Source organism: Entamoeba dispar, genomic scaffold, assembly GCF_000209125.1.
Source record: "Entamoeba dispar SAW760 scf_1105229462549 genomic scaffold, whole genome shotgun sequence".
Lineage (NCBI taxonomy): Eukaryota > Evosea > Mastigamoebida > Endamoebidae > Entamoeba > Entamoeba dispar.
This window is the reverse complement of record NW_001855248.1, coordinates 1-17001: the sequence shown is the minus strand read 5'-3', so window position 1 is coordinate 17001 and position 17001 is coordinate 1. Positions and strand designations below refer to the sequence as shown.

At 25.1% G+C, this 17001-nt stretch overlaps 4 protein-coding genes across 4 annotated transcripts, besides 24 other annotated features; 2 read left to right on the top strand and 2 right to left on the bottom strand.

The window, feature by feature from the left end:
* The first annotated feature begins 19 nt into the window (after nucleotides 1–19).
* Nucleotides 20–70: a sequence feature (AT_rich).
* An 82-nt stretch (nucleotides 71–152) lies between these two features.
* Nucleotides 153–180: a sequence feature (AT_rich).
* Nucleotides 181–413: 233 nt separating this feature from the next.
* On the top strand, nucleotides 414–893 carry EDI_083730 (histone H2A, putative; the record flags this gene model as incomplete). The annotated part of the gene is made up of 1 exon (XM_001739924.1): nucleotides 414–893. The coding sequence occupies one exon, from the start codon at nucleotides 414–416 to the stop codon at nucleotides 891–893; it is 480 nt and encodes a 159-aa protein (XP_001739976.1).
* Nucleotides 894–934: 41 nt separating this feature from the next.
* Nucleotides 935–1064: a sequence feature (AT_rich).
* EDI_083720 (phosphatidylinositol-4,5-bisphosphate 3-kinase catalytic subunit gamma isoform, putative) lies at nucleotides 1054–4378 on the bottom strand (the record flags this gene model as incomplete). The annotated part of the gene is made up of 3 exons (XM_001739923.1): nucleotides 1054–3457; nucleotides 3505–4074; nucleotides 4137–4378. The coding sequence occupies 3 exons, from the start codon at nucleotides 4376–4378 to the stop codon at nucleotides 1054–1056; spliced, it is 3216 nt and encodes a 1071-aa protein (XP_001739975.1).
* Nucleotides 3166–3212: a sequence feature (AT_rich).
* Nucleotides 3442–3499: a sequence feature (AT_rich).
* A 167-nt stretch (nucleotides 4379–4545) lies between the features above and the next one.
* Nucleotides 4546–4579: a sequence feature (AT_rich).
* A 108-nt stretch (nucleotides 4580–4687) lies between these two features.
* Nucleotides 4688–4781: a sequence feature (AT_rich).
* Nucleotides 4782–4813: 32 nt separating this feature from the next.
* EDI_083710 (uncharacterized protein) lies at nucleotides 4814–6262 on the top strand (the record flags this gene model as incomplete). The annotated part of the gene is made up of 1 exon (XM_001739922.1): nucleotides 4814–6262. The coding sequence occupies one exon, from the start codon at nucleotides 4814–4816 to the stop codon at nucleotides 6260–6262; it is 1449 nt and encodes a 482-aa protein (XP_001739974.1).
* A 394-nt stretch (nucleotides 6263–6656) lies between these two features.
* Nucleotides 6657–12655, bottom strand: EDI_083700 (uncharacterized protein; the record flags this gene model as incomplete). The annotated part of the gene is made up of 3 exons (XM_001739921.1): nucleotides 6657–6819; nucleotides 6877–12402; nucleotides 12477–12655. The coding sequence occupies 3 exons, from the start codon at nucleotides 12653–12655 to the stop codon at nucleotides 6657–6659; spliced, it is 5868 nt and encodes a 1955-aa protein (XP_001739973.1).
* Nucleotides 6828–6859: a sequence feature (AT_rich).
* Nucleotides 9978–10025: a microsatellite.
* Nucleotides 10234–10260: a sequence feature (AT_rich).
* Nucleotides 12365–12458: a sequence feature (AT_rich).
* A 44-nt stretch (nucleotides 12656–12699) lies between the features above and the next one.
* Nucleotides 12700–12751: a sequence feature (AT_rich).
* Nucleotides 12752–12897: 146 nt separating this feature from the next.
* Nucleotides 12898–12999: a sequence feature (AT_rich).
* Nucleotides 13000–13096: 97 nt separating this feature from the next.
* Nucleotides 13097–13173: a microsatellite.
* A 487-nt stretch (nucleotides 13174–13660) lies between these two features.
* Nucleotides 13661–13697: a sequence feature (AT_rich).
* A 202-nt stretch (nucleotides 13698–13899) lies between these two features.
* Nucleotides 13900–13932: a sequence feature (AT_rich).
* Nucleotides 13933–13964: 32 nt separating this feature from the next.
* Nucleotides 13965–14051: a sequence feature (AT_rich).
* A 22-nt stretch (nucleotides 14052–14073) lies between these two features.
* Nucleotides 14074–14407: a repeat region.
* Nucleotides 14408–14437: a sequence feature (AT_rich).
* Nucleotides 14438–14443: 6 nt separating this feature from the next.
* Nucleotides 14444–14881: a repeat region.
* Nucleotides 14876–15476: a repeat region.
* A 1-nt stretch (nucleotide 15477) lies between these two features.
* Nucleotides 15478–16735: a repeat region.
* A 9-nt stretch (nucleotides 16736–16744) lies between these two features.
* Nucleotides 16745–16864: a microsatellite.
* A 40-nt stretch (nucleotides 16865–16904) lies between these two features.
* Nucleotides 16905–16972: a sequence feature (AT_rich).
* Nucleotides 16973–17001: the final 29 nt, after the last annotated feature.

Below are 17001 nucleotides of genomic sequence, written 5' to 3'. Positions count from 1 at the left end.
TTTATTAAAAAGAGAACTCTATTTATAGAAATAGTAAAATAGTTTTATAATAATAATATTTATTATATTAGCAAAAAAAAGGGTTTCCCGAAAAGAGAAAAAAAAAAAGAAAAAGAAGTGAACAAAAATTCAAGTTGTCTTCGTTATTCTTGTAAAAATAATAATAAATGTATAATATATGATGAAAAAAACATGATAAACAAGTAAATTCATATATTGAAAATGTAATGGTAAATAATTTTATGAAGATGATATAAATTCAGAATGTAATCAAAACATGATATAGACAAGAAAAAGAATCAAGATTCATTTTTAATGATTTTCTGTAAAAAGAGAAAAATAGGAAAACCTAATTTGGGAATATTTAAGATGACAATAAGATCTTAAGTAATCAAAACTGTATTTTAAATACAATGGACGCTACTAAAGAAAAAGAAGTTACTCCTGTAGTAGAAAAGAAAGCCACTGAAAAAAAATCAGTAGAAAAGAAACCAAAGAAAGTCACTGAAAAGAAAGTAAAATCACATGATGATGAAGGAAGAAAAAATACTCTTTCTAAGAAATCAGGTTTACAATTCCCAGTTGCTCGTATTCATGCTGCTCTTAAAAAAGGAAGATATGGAGAACATATTAATAAAATGGCATCAGTTTATTTAACAGCTGTTATTGAATATCTTGTTGCAGAAGTTTTAGAACTTGCAGGTGGACAAGCAAAAGATTTCCACAAAACAAGAATTACTCCAAGACATATTCAACTTGCAGTTCGATCAGATCTTGAATTAAATGATCTTCTTAAAGATGTTACTATTTCATATGGTGGAGTATTCCCTAATGTTCCAACAGCTGTTAATTCAAAAGGAAAGAAGAAACCAGCTCAATCTCAAGTAGTTTAAGGAGGAATATTTTTAAACTTGGTTGTTATTTTTCTTCATAGAAATTTAGTTTAATTATTTTAAAGGTATATATATTTAAATATTATTTTAATAAATCAATTGAATTAAAAGAATTTAAAATAAAATCAAATTGTTTTTATTTTTATTATCAATTTTTGTATTATTTATAATGTACGAAATCATGAATCATATCATTTAATGTTTGTGATTTAGCTTCTAAACATTCATAAATTAATTGTCTAAATGCTTCTTTTGCTTCATCATCTTTTTTATCAAACATAAAAGTATCTCTCATATATTCAATATCTTTTTCATGTTGTAATTCTGGTATACCAGTAGCAAGCATTAATCTAAATAAGTAAATAAATAAAGACCCTTGTTTTCTAATACAAGCAAATGCTCTTATACATAGATCTTCAAATATACTAAATTGAGTTGATCCTTTACCACCCATAACATGTGCAAAATGTTGAGTAAATTTAAATGGTGTTCTTTCTCTTTTAACTCCAAACTTTGATTTAAAATGTCCAAGAAAATGTCCAAAATCAATATGAAAGAATCTACCATCTCTACGAATCATTACATTATCACTATGTCTATCTCCAACTCCTAAAATATATGTTGCTACACAATATCCTGCACATGAATATGTAAAATTCTCTACAGCTTGTTCAAATGTAACTTTACTCTCTTTTCTTGAACATTGTTTCTTTAACCATTTAGTTAATAAATCTTCTTTACAAATTCTTAATGTACCTTGACCTCCTTCATCTGCAATAATTTTTCCATAAGTTTCAGAATCTTGAACTAGTTCTAACATTCCTATTTCATTTCCTGTAGCAGTACAATGATATGGTAACATTCTTAAATCTAATCCTGCAGATTTCCAAATATTATTCATTAATTGAATCATTTGTAAACTTAAAACATCTTGTCTAAGATCATCACCAACTTTTTGTATAACCATAATATTATCTCCTAATGGATCTACATTTTCTAATACTAACATCAGTGGTTTCTTTTTACTACTAAATACATTTCCAGTATTTGGAACTGGTTTTTTTATTCTAAATCGTGAATCTAATGGTAATGACATTTCTTCAGGATATTTTAATTTTGCTAATGAATCTTTAAGTAATTGTTTTTGTTCTTCTTTTACTTCTATTTGTTTCACTTTATTAGCAATAACAACTAACTGGTTTTGAAATGTTACTTCATTATATAACTCTGTTCTATAATTTTCACACCCATTTAAAAATGCCTCTAATAGCACTCCATATCGTTCAGTTACTCTATTATCATGCATCTCAGCTTTTAAAAACCAAAAGAATTGATGTCCAATAATGTTTTTATTTCTTAATGCTCTTCTTAGTAAAAAATATGCTAAATTACTTTGATGATGTAATTCAAATTTTAATGCTTGAACAAGTTGAGGAAGAAAATTAACTAATTCATAATCTTTCATTGCATCTAAACATTTTAAAGCAAATAATCTTACTTGTTCATCTGGAAATCTAAAATCCAATAACTCTAATGCTTGAGTTGGTTTAAGTAATGGCCATTTATTTAATAATCTATGTAATTCTAATACTTCACTTTGTTGAGTAAAATCAACAGCAGAAACTAAACGTGCTAATGATCCAGGTTTTGTTTTTTCAACTAGATACCTATATTTCCATAATAATCTACAATCCTCTTGACTAAGCACTGTTAATGGATCAGCTTCAACAGCTTCTTTAAATATTTTAGTATCATTTAAATCTAATTTCTGTGATGTATTTATTGGAACATTCATTTCTTCTTCAGTTCCAATAAAAGTATCCATTTTAATTGGTTTATCAAATTCAATAACACAATAACGTAATTTACATGTTTCAGGTGATGTGTTTTCACAACACATCATAATAGGATTTGGTTCAGTTCTTTCCCACATTCCAACATTAAATAATCCTTTCATAAAATATTTATGATGGTCAACTAATTTACAATTAATAGTTGCTAAACAAATATCTTTTTTATTGATTTCATTAACACTAATACCAACAGGTAATTCAGTCATATACAATGAAATTATCATTTTTGTTTCTTTGGGAAGAGAAGATAATAGTGTTTCGAAACTAACATTAAATGGTTCTTTTAATAATAGTTTTCCTTCACTAACTTGAAAAACATTAGTAAATTTCTCTTTTTCTAAATAACGAATACCGTAATGTAAAGATAATGCAAAATATGCTCTAAATGAAGTAATTGAAATTGTTTCTTTTTTATCTTCTTTTTTAATAATTTTTAAATACTTAATATTTTCAATTGAAATAATTTGAATAGAAAATTGAATTTGAGCAGCACGTTGAGATAAATCATTTGTATTTTTTTGTAATTTACTCCAATAATCATTTCCAACAAAAGTATTAAATTGTTTTAATAATACTATTTTTTCTTTATCAAACATGTATTGATACATTTTTTTTCTGTTGAATAATACTACATCAATATTTTGATTTAATCTAACACATTTTCTAATATAATCAAAATCATTGAGAGTATATTCTATTTTATCATTATTACTATATGATAAATAATTTAATTTATTTATTTAATTTATAAAACAAACTATGGTATTAAAAATTCATTTGAACCTCTAACTTTTAATACAAAATCTGTTGCTTTTGAATTTTTATCAAATATTTTTGGTTTCATTGTATATAATTTCGTAAATAAGTTATTAATAACTTTTGCAATTGTGTCTGTAGGTTTTTGGACAATAGTTTTCATTGACATATCAACTCCATACCTTCCATTAATTTTTAGTTCTATACAATTTGTTGGAATAGGCGGTTCAGATTCAACATAAACATATTCGTTTTCTTCATAAATATCTTTTGCATCTTGTTGTGATTGAGTATCATCACCAAATTTATCAATAACATCACTTTCAAATAGAACTATTTTTTCTTGAAGAATACGTGCTAAAGTTGCTCTAAAATCACGACATTCATCTGTATTCGCTTTTAACACTAAAAGAAATTCATTTCCAATACAATCAAATGTCATTTTATTTGATTCTAGAAAATTAAGAAATGAGTTAATTGGTTTATAATTAATACATTGTTCAACTTTAACTAATGTGAATGTTGGCCAATATCCATATGAATTACAATAGATACAAAACTTACATTCAAAGCTGAATAGTTAGATAGTCATTCTTAATGTATATATTATACACTCAATAGAAATTAAACAAACAAAGGTTCTGAAAGTCTATCAAAATAATATGGTTGGTGATTTAAACAAAAATAATATTTTTCTTTTGTTTTCTTCGGGTCATAATAAAAATTTATTATTTGTTGTGGAGTATTTATTGGTGTAAATGTTTTTCCTTCATTTTCTACAATTACTCGAATAACAGGAATGTTTTTCCTTAATACAGATGTAGTCCCAGTAACTCTTGGAACTGAAAATGTTGTTCTTGTCAGACGACTACACATATTGAATTAATAGAGTTTTATTATTCAAAAACTACTTTTTAATAATAAAAAAAATCATTGAAAACAATTCTTATCAAAAATATGGAAAATTCATTAGATTTCTTAACTCTATTCTTCTTATTTAAAAACTTTTGATAATTGAATTTAAAAAGTTTCTTACGTTTTTCTTTAATTTTTTTTATTTTTATTACAATAAAATTTCTTAGTAAAGACCTCTGTAGTACTTTCAGAATATTTTAATGATAAAAGACTTTGCTTTGCCAATAATTTATTATTGAAGATATTTTTATTAGTTGATCTTTTTTTAGGTTTATTAATATTTTATTTTAAAAAAAACTTTTCCTAATAATAATTTGTTATTATTAACATTATAATAATAAAAAACATTTTTTGATTAAAAAATGGAACTTTAAAAAACCAATTTGTGTTATTTTGATGGACTTATTTGAATCTTCAAAGATTCCTTTAGTTATATTATGGATCATTCTTATTGTAATTGAAATTGGAATATTTGCAGTTTCTATGGCATCTTACTTCATATTAAAAGATCAAGTTCAAAAATTGTCAGAGTATGAAACTGTGTTTATTAGATATCCATCTAATTATGTCTTACCTACAATACAAGAATCAATCCCTTATCAATCAAATTCTTTTCCATATTGTCCCTCCTCTTTTGAAGCACCACTAGCTTTTATGTCAATGAGTTTATTACATTTTATGCATTTAAAAGGAAAGTATTATTATAAAAATAATGATAAGACATTCCTTAATGGAAATGATTATTCATTTGATTGTCATTCATTTATAAAACAAGTAGAAAAATATTGTACTTCTCCTGAAAGAAATAATACAAATCAATGCAAAGAATATCTTCGAGAACCTACAAGCAGTATTGGTCCATTAATACAATATATGCTTTGTGAAAGTTCTTCTGATTGTCCTCCTGATGTTATTGAATCTCATAAACTATTTCTTAAATTTCTTCATCAAAATAAAACACTAACAGGAGTAGAGGTATCTGGCAGAATGGGAATAAATGCTACCTTACTTGTAAGTGAAGCAAAGAGATTTATGACCATTTACCATCAACCAGTGTTATTGACATTTGATGATTTTGTTGATCGTACTATTATTTCTTCTTCTTTAAGAAAAGATAATGACCATCCCATTCAATGTGCTTACAATGTTACTCAAAAGTGCTATTACCAAGACACTCCAATAAGAACATTTGATGGATATTACCATGACTCTAATATTCTTTATTCAACTGGTAAGTTAAAAAGTGTTGTTGTTGTCGGATGGGATGATAATTATCCTATCCCAAGAACAAACGATAAAGGAGCATTATTTGTTCGAGATGAAGGTGCCACAACAGGGCATAGTTTAGAATATTACATTGATGATATTCAACCATCAGGTAGTGTACTTAACGCAAATGACGATTTTGAAAGATGTGGTAATATCCATTCATTCCTTCATTGGAATGATACCAGTCCGTTACATTTAAATAAAACAAATTATTTAAAGTACATGTATGAATATCCTGAAGGTATTAATGAAAATACGTATAATACTTTTACTTATTATATTACTAATAGAACTAGTAGAAATCGTGAAGGATTAATGTCTATTGATATGAAAGCTGTCAACGAGAAAACTACTATTCATTTCCAAATGAATGGAGTTACTGATTCCTTAATGGAACAAGCTTTTTACGAGGAGATGGATGATTCAATCAAACATAACTGTGGTTATTATGCAATTGGATATAATACAATTCAACGTTATTTTACTTCTCATTATGATACACAGACAAATCCTGTTGGTTTTTCATTTATTCATCTCAAATGGCCTGATTCTTCATGTGAACTTATAAGAGAATAAATTGATTTTATTATTTTACAACTTAGTTTGATTTTCAGACACTTTTACATAATGAAAAAATTAATTAATCTTCTATTAAATCCATCAACTTCTTTTCTCAAAACGGATTTTTTTTCATACAATGTATTAATATTAACTACATTATTTATTGTGAAATGTAACCAAAATAATAATACTTACAAAAATATTAAATAAAGAAAAAGATAAAATGAACAGAAGATGACTTATAAAAGAGTATAACAAATTAAGGATGTTGTAGACAGAAGTAATGACAAAAAAATGAAATACAAAGTAAAAATGGTTTGTTAAGTTAGAAGATTGAAAAGATTTTAGATAAAAATAGAATTAAATAATAGATTGTATAAATTGATAAATTACAAATGAAATTGTTTGATTAGAACAGTTCTATTCCAGCATTATTAGCCACTATAAATAAATCATAACCTTTACCATTTGTTGAAAACTTCTTTTCTAATCCTTTCTTAGGAATGGCAAACATAATGAATCCACAACTCTTACAAGAATATATCTTTGCACTTTTACCAGAAGATGGTAATCTAATTAGATAAATATTTTAATTGATTAAATAAAATAATACAAAAGAATAAACAAACACATTCACAACATTTAAAAGATTCTTCATTCCCACAACATTCTTTTGTTTTACTCCAACCCATTTCATAAATATTGCATCATATGATGATTTTTCTTTCATTGTTTCTAAAAAGATTCTACAACCATTGTGACGATTAGGACAAGATTCTTTACCATCTGCTTCACATCTACAATTTCTAACTAATTCTTCATCAATAGGTTGAGTTAAAACTATATCAACAATTCCACATAAACAATGGAAATGTCTTAATTTATCATTGCCACTGAAAATTGATGGAATTGGATTCTTTTCAAAATATTTTAATCCACTTAAAACTGATTCATGAAGTCTAACATATGGACATACTTTTTGAATGTAAAGATAAGATTCATATTCAGATAAGTAATGTTTTTGCATTGTAAATCCAAGTAACAAAGCAGCTGGCATATATCCTTTATCTCCACAAATATAAACAGCCCTTTTTGATACAACAAATTCCCTTAATACTTCAATAATTCGTGAAAATAATTTAATCATTTCTTCAACTGTTTTTGGAATAGGATAGTTCATAGCAGTAAGTGAAAGTGATGTTGGTAATTCTTCTCCAAAATGCATAACATATTTAATTCCTCTTTTATATACTTCTTCATCATTCATTTCTCCACCAAATAGAATATTATTAAAATATTTGAACACTTGTTTAGACTCTTCAAAATTAACAACTTCTATTCCTCTTTTAATATCAATATCTTTCTTTAATTGAATATTTTCTTCTTCAATTTGTTCGTATTGTTTTCTTTCTAACATCTTTCTATTCTTTTCCCATTTTTTTGCTTTAAGTAAATCTTTTTTATTATCTTTTTTAAATTTTTCAATTACTTCATCAAATCTTTGTGCTAATGCAGATATTTGAGGTCGTTTTGTTGGATCTCTATTTAATACAAATTCAAGAAATCCAATTAAATACTCATTATTTCCAAGTAATTCTTTATTTTCTTCAGTTAATAATTCTTCACTCTTTAATACTCTAAAATAAAATTCTCCAACATCAGCAATTGCAAAAAGCATTTTTGATGTATATAACTCATATAACAAACAACCTAATGCCCAGATATCACATGATGCATTTACAGGCATTCCTCCTGCTAAGTCCATTTTTAACATTTCTGGTGGTTTAATTGATTCTGTTCCACGATGTCTAGTTGTATTTGCTTCTTTATCATTACGATAAACACATGCCTCTCCAAAATCAGCAAGACATAATTTAAATGGTGGAATTTCTGTTTGTGGATTATTAACTGTTTCTAATGATACTCCAGGTAATGGTTCAATTAAGAAATTTTCACATTTAATATCAAAATGAATAATTCTTTGATTTAAAACTTGACAAACTCGTAATACTTCTTTGTAAATATTTAATAATAAATGAATTCTTGTATTTGATGTTGATGGTTGTAAATTTCTTCTCCATGACCCTAATGATGCAGAATATTGATACATAACAATGTTATAAAATCCTTCATTATATCCATATTCAAATAAATGTGAAACCCTTTCATCTCTACAATGTCTTTCAAGAATAAGAATTTCATTAAAAATATCATGAAGAACACTTCTTGCCTTAGGTGACTCAGAGATTTTAATTTGTTTGATAACAACTTTATTTAATGTTAAATCTGTACCATATTTTACTAATGCTTCAGAACATACTCCATATGCTCCCTCTCCAATTACTTTAATAATAGAGTACTTTGACATATCAAAAAATTGTTGTGATAATAACCTCAATAACTCTTGAATTCCTGGATTTAATGATTCTTGACAGAACAATTGTTTTGCTATTTCTCTATTTGAACTACGATCTAAATGACATGACAAAATAAATAATGCATCTTTCATACCTTTTAAATCAGGAAATTGATCAGTATATAATGGATCTAATACTCCATTCTCCATCACTATTAAATTAAACAATAACATTAATATCTCTTTATGTACATCACTATTAACATAAATTCTTCTTGTTTTTCTCATATTTTCATACGAATGTTCATCAACTTTTACTACTTCTGTATTTGTTTTTTCAAACATCATCTTATCAAGAATAAGATGTAACTTCCCTGTTTCCTTAAATTTCTGTTCTACTTGTGTCAATAATCCATTAGAACTATTAGTTGTACTTCCTGATACTGATGACGTTCCAGCTCCTGAGTTATCAATAGATTTTCTAATAGCTGGAACCATTTTAAGTGGTGGTGGTCTCTTTTTTCGTGCAGGAGGCGTAATTTCTTTTTTTGTTTCTTCTTTAACTTTTGTATCCTTTGGTTTATCACTTGAAGCACTTGATTGAGGTTCTTCATTTGTTGTTTCAACTATCTTTGTATTATTGGATGTTGGATTAACTGACTCTCTCTTCTTAGACTCTTCTTCTCGTATGACTGATTCTTCAAAATTATTCAATGGAATAGAAATATCTTTACATGACGTTATTGGAGATGTTTTGTGTTGTGTCTCATCTTCTAACTTGCAAGGAATAAAAAAACTACCTGCTTCAAGTGAACTTCTTAGACTTGAACGAGATGAATCAGGAGGACTGACAGTAATGATTCCAGGAACTTTTACTAATGACAAACGCATAGGAGTCTTAGTCCCTTTCTTAATGACGTCAATAGGAGGAGTTTTACCAGGGCTTTCAATAGGAGGAGTGTTATAAATTGTTTCATGTTCTTTTGGGGTTTCTACAACCTGGAAATATTGAGGGTCTGGAGAAAGACTATCAGATCTATTATCAGAAGTAGGTGTGTTTTTCTTTGATGGTTTATAACATTCATCAGTCAAAGTTAGTCTTTTCTTATGGACTGTGATAGTTTTTTGAATTTCTTGAGACTGAGTATCAGCAGAAGGTGATTGAAGTTTTCCATCCAATACATTGTTTGTGTTTGGAGATCTTGATTTAGAAGTTTCCAATATAATTCGAGGTGATAATTGAGTGATTCCATCCTTTTTAGTGTCCTCATCTAGTTTTGTTTCAAATTTACGAGGAGAAAGTGGTTTAGTTGGACTAGCATTTACACAAAGTCTAGGAATATTAACTTTCATATTCTTTCTTCCAGCAATACGTTTTGTTTGTGTTTTTGTTTGTTCTAATTGTTTTTTTGGTTGTTGTTTAAAAGCGTCAAAAATCCCCGTTTCTTCTTCATGAGAATTATTCCAACTCATATTAAATTCTAACATAACTTCGTGTAATAATAATGAGAATAAACCTAATCTAAAAAAGGTTTGTCTACTAAACTCAGTTTTATGTGCTGCAAGTCCATTTAACATTTTCAAAGCACCAATTAATACTCTAATATCATCGTCAGTCCAAGTGTCTTTGTAATATATTTTAATAAATAATTTAAATGCAAATCGAATATATTCATTAACAACAGACTTTCTTCTGATAATTGGTGAATTTACACTAAAGAAATATGTAAAAAAAGAGAGTGCAGTAACTTTAGCATCAACTCCAAATAAAACAGTTTCATCTCTTAAAAATCTAAAAAGAAATCCATTTGGTGGGACTACTAGATTTTCTAAATTTTCTTGAACTGATGTATAATTTTGATTATTTGGAAGAGATTTTTGGTCAAAGACTTGTAATAAACGAACAAGAACTTGGAAATAAAGAATGGTATATTCTCGTTTCTTTCCAAGTAATTTGTTAACATTTTCATGATAATTTGATGTTTCTTTTTCATAGTCAATAAGATATCTTTTTGCACATGCCATTGCCAATTTACTAATTTCTTTTGGTGAATAAATTTGTTGAATTGCATGAACTGAGTGTGTTTCATTTAAACATTTATTATTAAAAATCTTAAAACAACGACCAACTTCTATTAAAAGGTCATACTGAGAATCTAAATAACATTCTGTTTGTGGACGTTGAAGACATAAAGAAATCGGCATTAAAACTCTTTCTGATAACCCTAATCCAATTGTTTGATATCTAGCTATTTTCAAATAAACTCTAAAGATTTTTAATAAAATACGGAAGAAATAAGCATTAAATGATTTTGATTCTTCTACAATTAATTCCCAGTCAGTTAGTACTTTCATAAAAATGTTTTCTTTATTACATGTATAAATATGTTGAAAATAATCTTCCATAGAATCAGTAATTTCTTTAAAACAATCTTTATAACCTAATGATACTGATGGAATAAGGAAGAAACAAATTTGTTTGATTAGTTCAGGATTTTCTTCTATGACTATATTATATCTAACCAATTTAATTACTTGTTTTAATTGTTCAAATCCAGGTTTGTAAGTTAAGTTATCAAGAAATGCTTCATTCTCATTTTTTGAACTAAATATTTTAACTCCAGTTTGATCTACTTTAAGAATATAAGGAAGACTTTCATTAAAAAATGCTTGAGCTAATTTTCTTGCTTCATCTCTCATTTCATTTTTTGATTCTAGTTGTTCATCACCTTTTCCTTTTCCTATTTTTCTAGGAGTAATTGCTCTTTGGAAACTTCTACTTTGTCTTCTTAAGAAAGTATCATCCTCTTGGAACAATGAATTTGAGAAGAATATAGATTTTCTTTTTACTTGTTTTGATGATCCTCTGTCCACACCATCATAGTTAATTGGTGTATTGTCATCTTTGACAATAACAGTTTTAATTGATGGTAATGATTTTTCATCAAAGGTATAATCACCAAAAATATTTTTATATATTTCTTTCATCTTTTCAGTTAGTATAGTTCCTACCTTTTCTGTTTGAAGAACTGTACAAAATGCTTTAGTATACTTATCCAATAATTTACCAATGAGAAGATAAATTCCATCACAAATTGGATGAATTCTTATATGATCAAATAACATTTTAATAATAGTCTTTTGTTCAATTAAAGAATTAGAAAAAACACGACTGATTAATACTTCTAAGGAATCAACAAGAGTATTAATTGGATGATGACATAAATCATTTATAAATTTGGGTAAAATCATTATTACATCTTTAATAACAAAAGACTCAGAATAGTTTATTGCATGAAGTTCATTTAATTTTTCAGTTATATTGAACATTTCTGTTGAAAGAGAAATAGGAAGTTGAGAAGGGTTAATGTATTGTTTTAATGCATCAATTGCATTATTAACAGTTTCACATCTAGCGATAATAGAAAGTTTTTCATTTAATAATAATAAAGAACCGTTTTCTTCATCTAAATCAATTCTTTTAATTCCTTGAATCCATTGACAAATTAAACGAGGAGAAGTTGGATCTGGATGAATAGTAGGGAATTTATTCATTGAAGGTAAATCACTAAAATATTGAGTTCTCATAAGAAATTGAACAAGTTGTTGATATAAAATGAATTGATTAATGGCAACTCTAATATTATTATTAGTAATTCCTTTAACATTAGTAGATACATTATATTCTATTTGTTTTGAATTACCAATTTTTTTCTTTGTTAATGTTGTAAGAATACTATCTTTGAATAATGTGTGATGTGAAATTAAATTATAATATTTAATTGTAATAGTAATTCCTCTAAAGAAATATAAATATATTTATTCTTTTCTTTAATATATTTAAAATTAAATAAAGTAGATATAATTTCAAACTTTGTTGATTCACTTGTTGGTGTTAAAACCCAAACAAGCATTGTTGCTGGTGGAACTGTTTTCATAGTTTGTATAATTTCATTTTGGTCACTTAAAAACACAACTAAAGGAACAGTAGATAATAACTTAGAATGTGGAGAAACCAAACTTTGTCTAAAACTGAGTCGAGGTGATGCCATTAGAGAAATAATAAAATGAAATTTTCTTTTTTGTTTCTGTTTTCTTTAAAATTTGAAATAAAATTTTTTTTTTTAATTTAACAAATCTATTTTTAACACCTCTTAACTCCGAACTCAGTGAAAAATACTTAATGGTTTTTTATTTCAATTACTATTTTTAAATTAGTCTCTATAATATGAATGGTATTAAACAAGTAAGTTAAATTGTAGAAATATAAAAATCTAAATAAAAAGTTGAAAGGAAAAAATTAGTTTATAAGTTAAATAAAATCATTTTTCCATAAAATTCATTTAATTATTTTATTTTTATATTTTATAACTGTTAATTTAATAAAACTTTTATTCACTGACCTATTTTCTTAATGAAAGGAAAAACTTATTCTTTTATATTTAAGACAGCATTTAAAAAATTTGTACTGATAAATAATGTCGAATAAATAGTTATTATTCTTTTTATTTTTTTTATTATTCTTTTTTAAACTTTTTAATATTAATACTTAATGAATTTATTTTTAATTATTTAAAACAACAACATTTCTCAGAAACATCTTTAACTAGTTTATTTGTTGCTATTGCAAAAATATCACTTAGGTGGTCTTCACAATAATTTTCATCCCTAAAAGATGTGTACCACTGGTCTAGTTCAAAGTCTTTTTTTTGTATCTCTCTAAGCCCTTTTGTATCATATTCTGGCATCTTTATCCTTTAACCAATGTTTCTTAAAATAGTTCTTTTCTACCCTTTTTTTACAAAAAACATTTATTTTTGATAATTATTCTTTTTTGTTTTGTATCCCATTGTATTTTCATGCTCTTTATTTATTGATGTTTTGTTATTTTATAGTTATTCCTTTCACTTCTTGTTCAAGTACTAACTTGATAGAACGACATTCTGTCATTTGTTTAAACATAATTTAGCTCATTAGTTTTTATGATTTTTAGTATCACATCTTTTAAGTTCTTAAAAGTTTTTTAAACCAATTTTTGAATCTATTTATTATCACTCAAAATTATTTAATAATAATTTTGTCTTAATAAAATAACTCTTTAATATTTTGTTTTGAATAAATCTTAAATGTTATTGCATTGAATTTAAAAAGAACTTATTGATGGATGTATCAATAATAAGCTATTATAAATGTTAAGAAGTGGTTATTCCAGGTTCTTCAATAAATTCTAGTCCGTCTATAGATTTTATTTATATATATACTTATTAGTGTGATGACAAAAGAAATAGCAGTATAGTTAAATATAAAATATAAAGTATTTTATAAAATAGCACTAATCGTTTTAATAATTTATTGAAACCCAATAATATTTTAACTAGTATAATTTTCATATTGATTTTGTAATAATTTATTGATAATATTGTTATTATAATTAATTATATATAAATTCTCTATTTTGTACTAATTGATATTCAGTTTTTAATTCTTTTAATAATCTCATGCTTTCTGTATTTACTAATCAATTTATAGAGATTACTACCCGAATTATTTAAACATCCCTTAATTTCTCTATTTGCCTTATCTATTTTTTATTCTTTATACATATTTCTTTTCTTCCAATATGTTCCATTAATATTATGATCTGCTACAGGTCATATTAAATAATAGACCAGTTTTCTTCTTTTTATCCAATACATACACATCTTGTCTTTTATGATATTGTCATTCACTTTTTGATATATCTGTTTGTTTAATATCATAAGACGTATATTAGAATGTGTTTCATATGTTGATTTCTTGTATTGATAATAATTTATAAATTATATATAAAATAAGAGAATATGAAGAAGAGTATAATAATAAAATAAGATATAATCATTCTTATTCTTATTATTTATTATATTTTATATTTTATTTTATATTGATTTTTATCTTTGAATATCATCATTTATTTCTTCTTTTTGTCAATTTTTTCTTTTCTAATCATCTTTCATTTCTTATTTTTATTCTTTGTTATTATTATTTTATATTAGATGATATTTTATTATTTTATATTTGTTTATATTGTTTGTTTATATTTTATTATTATTATTATTATTTATTGTTGTTTATCTTATATCATTTATTTATTATATGTTGTATTGATATTTAACAATGTTAATATGAAATGAATAATAATGAATAAAAATAAAATAAGAATAAAATGATATAAGAATATAACATAAATAATAAAATAAGAAATATATAATAGATATAAAGATAAAAGAAGAAGAATAAAAAGTAGTTAATTAAGTATTAATAGAAATATTTTCTATTGTTCCTTGCTCAGCGGAGACTACTAATCCCGTCCCTGAGCTTTAAATGTATTTGTTCTTCAACTTTTGGCTTATTCTTTGCTTCTAGTTGTTGAACTGTGAGAATTTTCTTTTCTCATTTTTGATGTGGAATAGAGTATTTTAGACATCAATTATTTAAATATTCATTATTTAATTTCTTTTTAATTTCGATGAGTTTAAATTTCTTCTTCTTTATTTTCTTATTTTAAGGAGAGTATATAATTACTACTGTATTGCTTTGGGTTAATATTCTTTTAGCCTCATCCACTTGACCCTTTTCTTTTGATAATCTTTCTTATATTATCAAATAATACTTGTATTCTAACAAGTAATAATAACATCTTTATAAATACCCATTCGTTTATTGTCAATGATATTCTGTCATTGTACATAATAAACACTGCTATTCTTGCAGCACTGGGTAAGATGTTTTTCTAACCAAACGCAACGCCATAACCAGTCCATAACTGGTGGGAATCGAAGGAAGGAAATATTTTAGGGTCTGTGTGTGGTGTCTCTGACGTGCTACCTTCGAATCCAAGATAAAAGAAGAAGAATAAAATAAATAAATATAAAATAAATATAAATAAAATAAAAAAAAATAAAAAAGAATAAAATAAATATTTTATTATATTTTTATTTATCTTTTATTCTTATTTCTTTTTATTATTTATTAAATTAACACATTGAATATTATTATTTCAAATAAAATAAAACAAGAAAGAAATATGTCCATTTTTATATTCACCATTTCATTCATTGGCAGATGAAAGAAATGGCTGTTCATATTCATTTATTGATTTTATTTTATATTCTTTTTTATATTTATATTTCAAATAAATAATAGTGAATAAAAATCATTTCATTTCAATTACAATAATTCGTTCTGGTGTGAAGCGTTCTGGATGTTGTTTTCCACAAAGTGCATTTGATATTCCTTTATATTCAAAGGAATGTTGTTTACAAGAAGATGTTGTTTTATTATTTTCTTTATAAACACGAATATCGTCATATCCAAATGCAAACAATCCAACACTTGATTGATTGTATAACCAAAATGCACGTCGTGGATCTTTAATATCAAATTTCATCATTCCTTTTATTCTTCCATTTGATTTTAATGAAAACAAAAATGATTTTGGATCATTTATATCTTTATAAACTTTATCAATTTTCACATTAACATATCCTCCAAATTTATTTCCTTCTGTATCTTCAATAATAATTATTATATGTTCTTTATTTATTATTTTTTGATCAAATACTGATGTGTTAACATAACAATCATCAATTTCTGAATCAAATAGTATATTGGATATTTTTCTTGAAGTCCATTCTTCTAGTTGTTGAATTTCTTCCTTTGACGGAGTAAGCTTCTTTTCAACTCTTTTACTTTCCCAAATTATTCTAATATTTTCTAACTCTTTTTCATAGACCATTCTCCTTTCTTTATTTCCTTCAATTAATTTATCAATTCTTATTTGTTGTGCTTCCATCACTTTTGTAATGATAGTATCAACTTGTTCTGATAATATCTCTTTATCTTCGTATCTAATTTTGTTAATTCTTTGATAGATATTCTTTAAATTATCTATCATCATCATTCCATCTTTTATTTTATTTTTAATTATTTCATTTCTTTTAATTATTTCTTCTTTTCTATCATAAATTCCTTCCATTCTTTTAATTCTATCTTCTGGACTTTCATTTTCATTATCAGTTATCATTTCTGCCATTCTATTTTCCCAACTTTTATTATATTCTTGTGCACTTTTCATGATTTCATCAATCTGATTCTTAACACTATTACTTATTTCTTGTAGTTTATTAAACAATTTATCTCTTTCTTCTTTGTTTATGCTCATTCTTCTTTGTTATTTAGTTTATTTCTTTTTCTTTTTATTTTCTTATAAACATCATTTATTTTTAAGTTCTAATTGTTAGTTCGATTTATTAATAGATCATCTATTTTTATCAATTATTATAAATAGATTAAATTAAAATAGATTATTTATTATTTTATTATTTATTATTGTTAAGAAGGTATAATGTCAAAGACACTA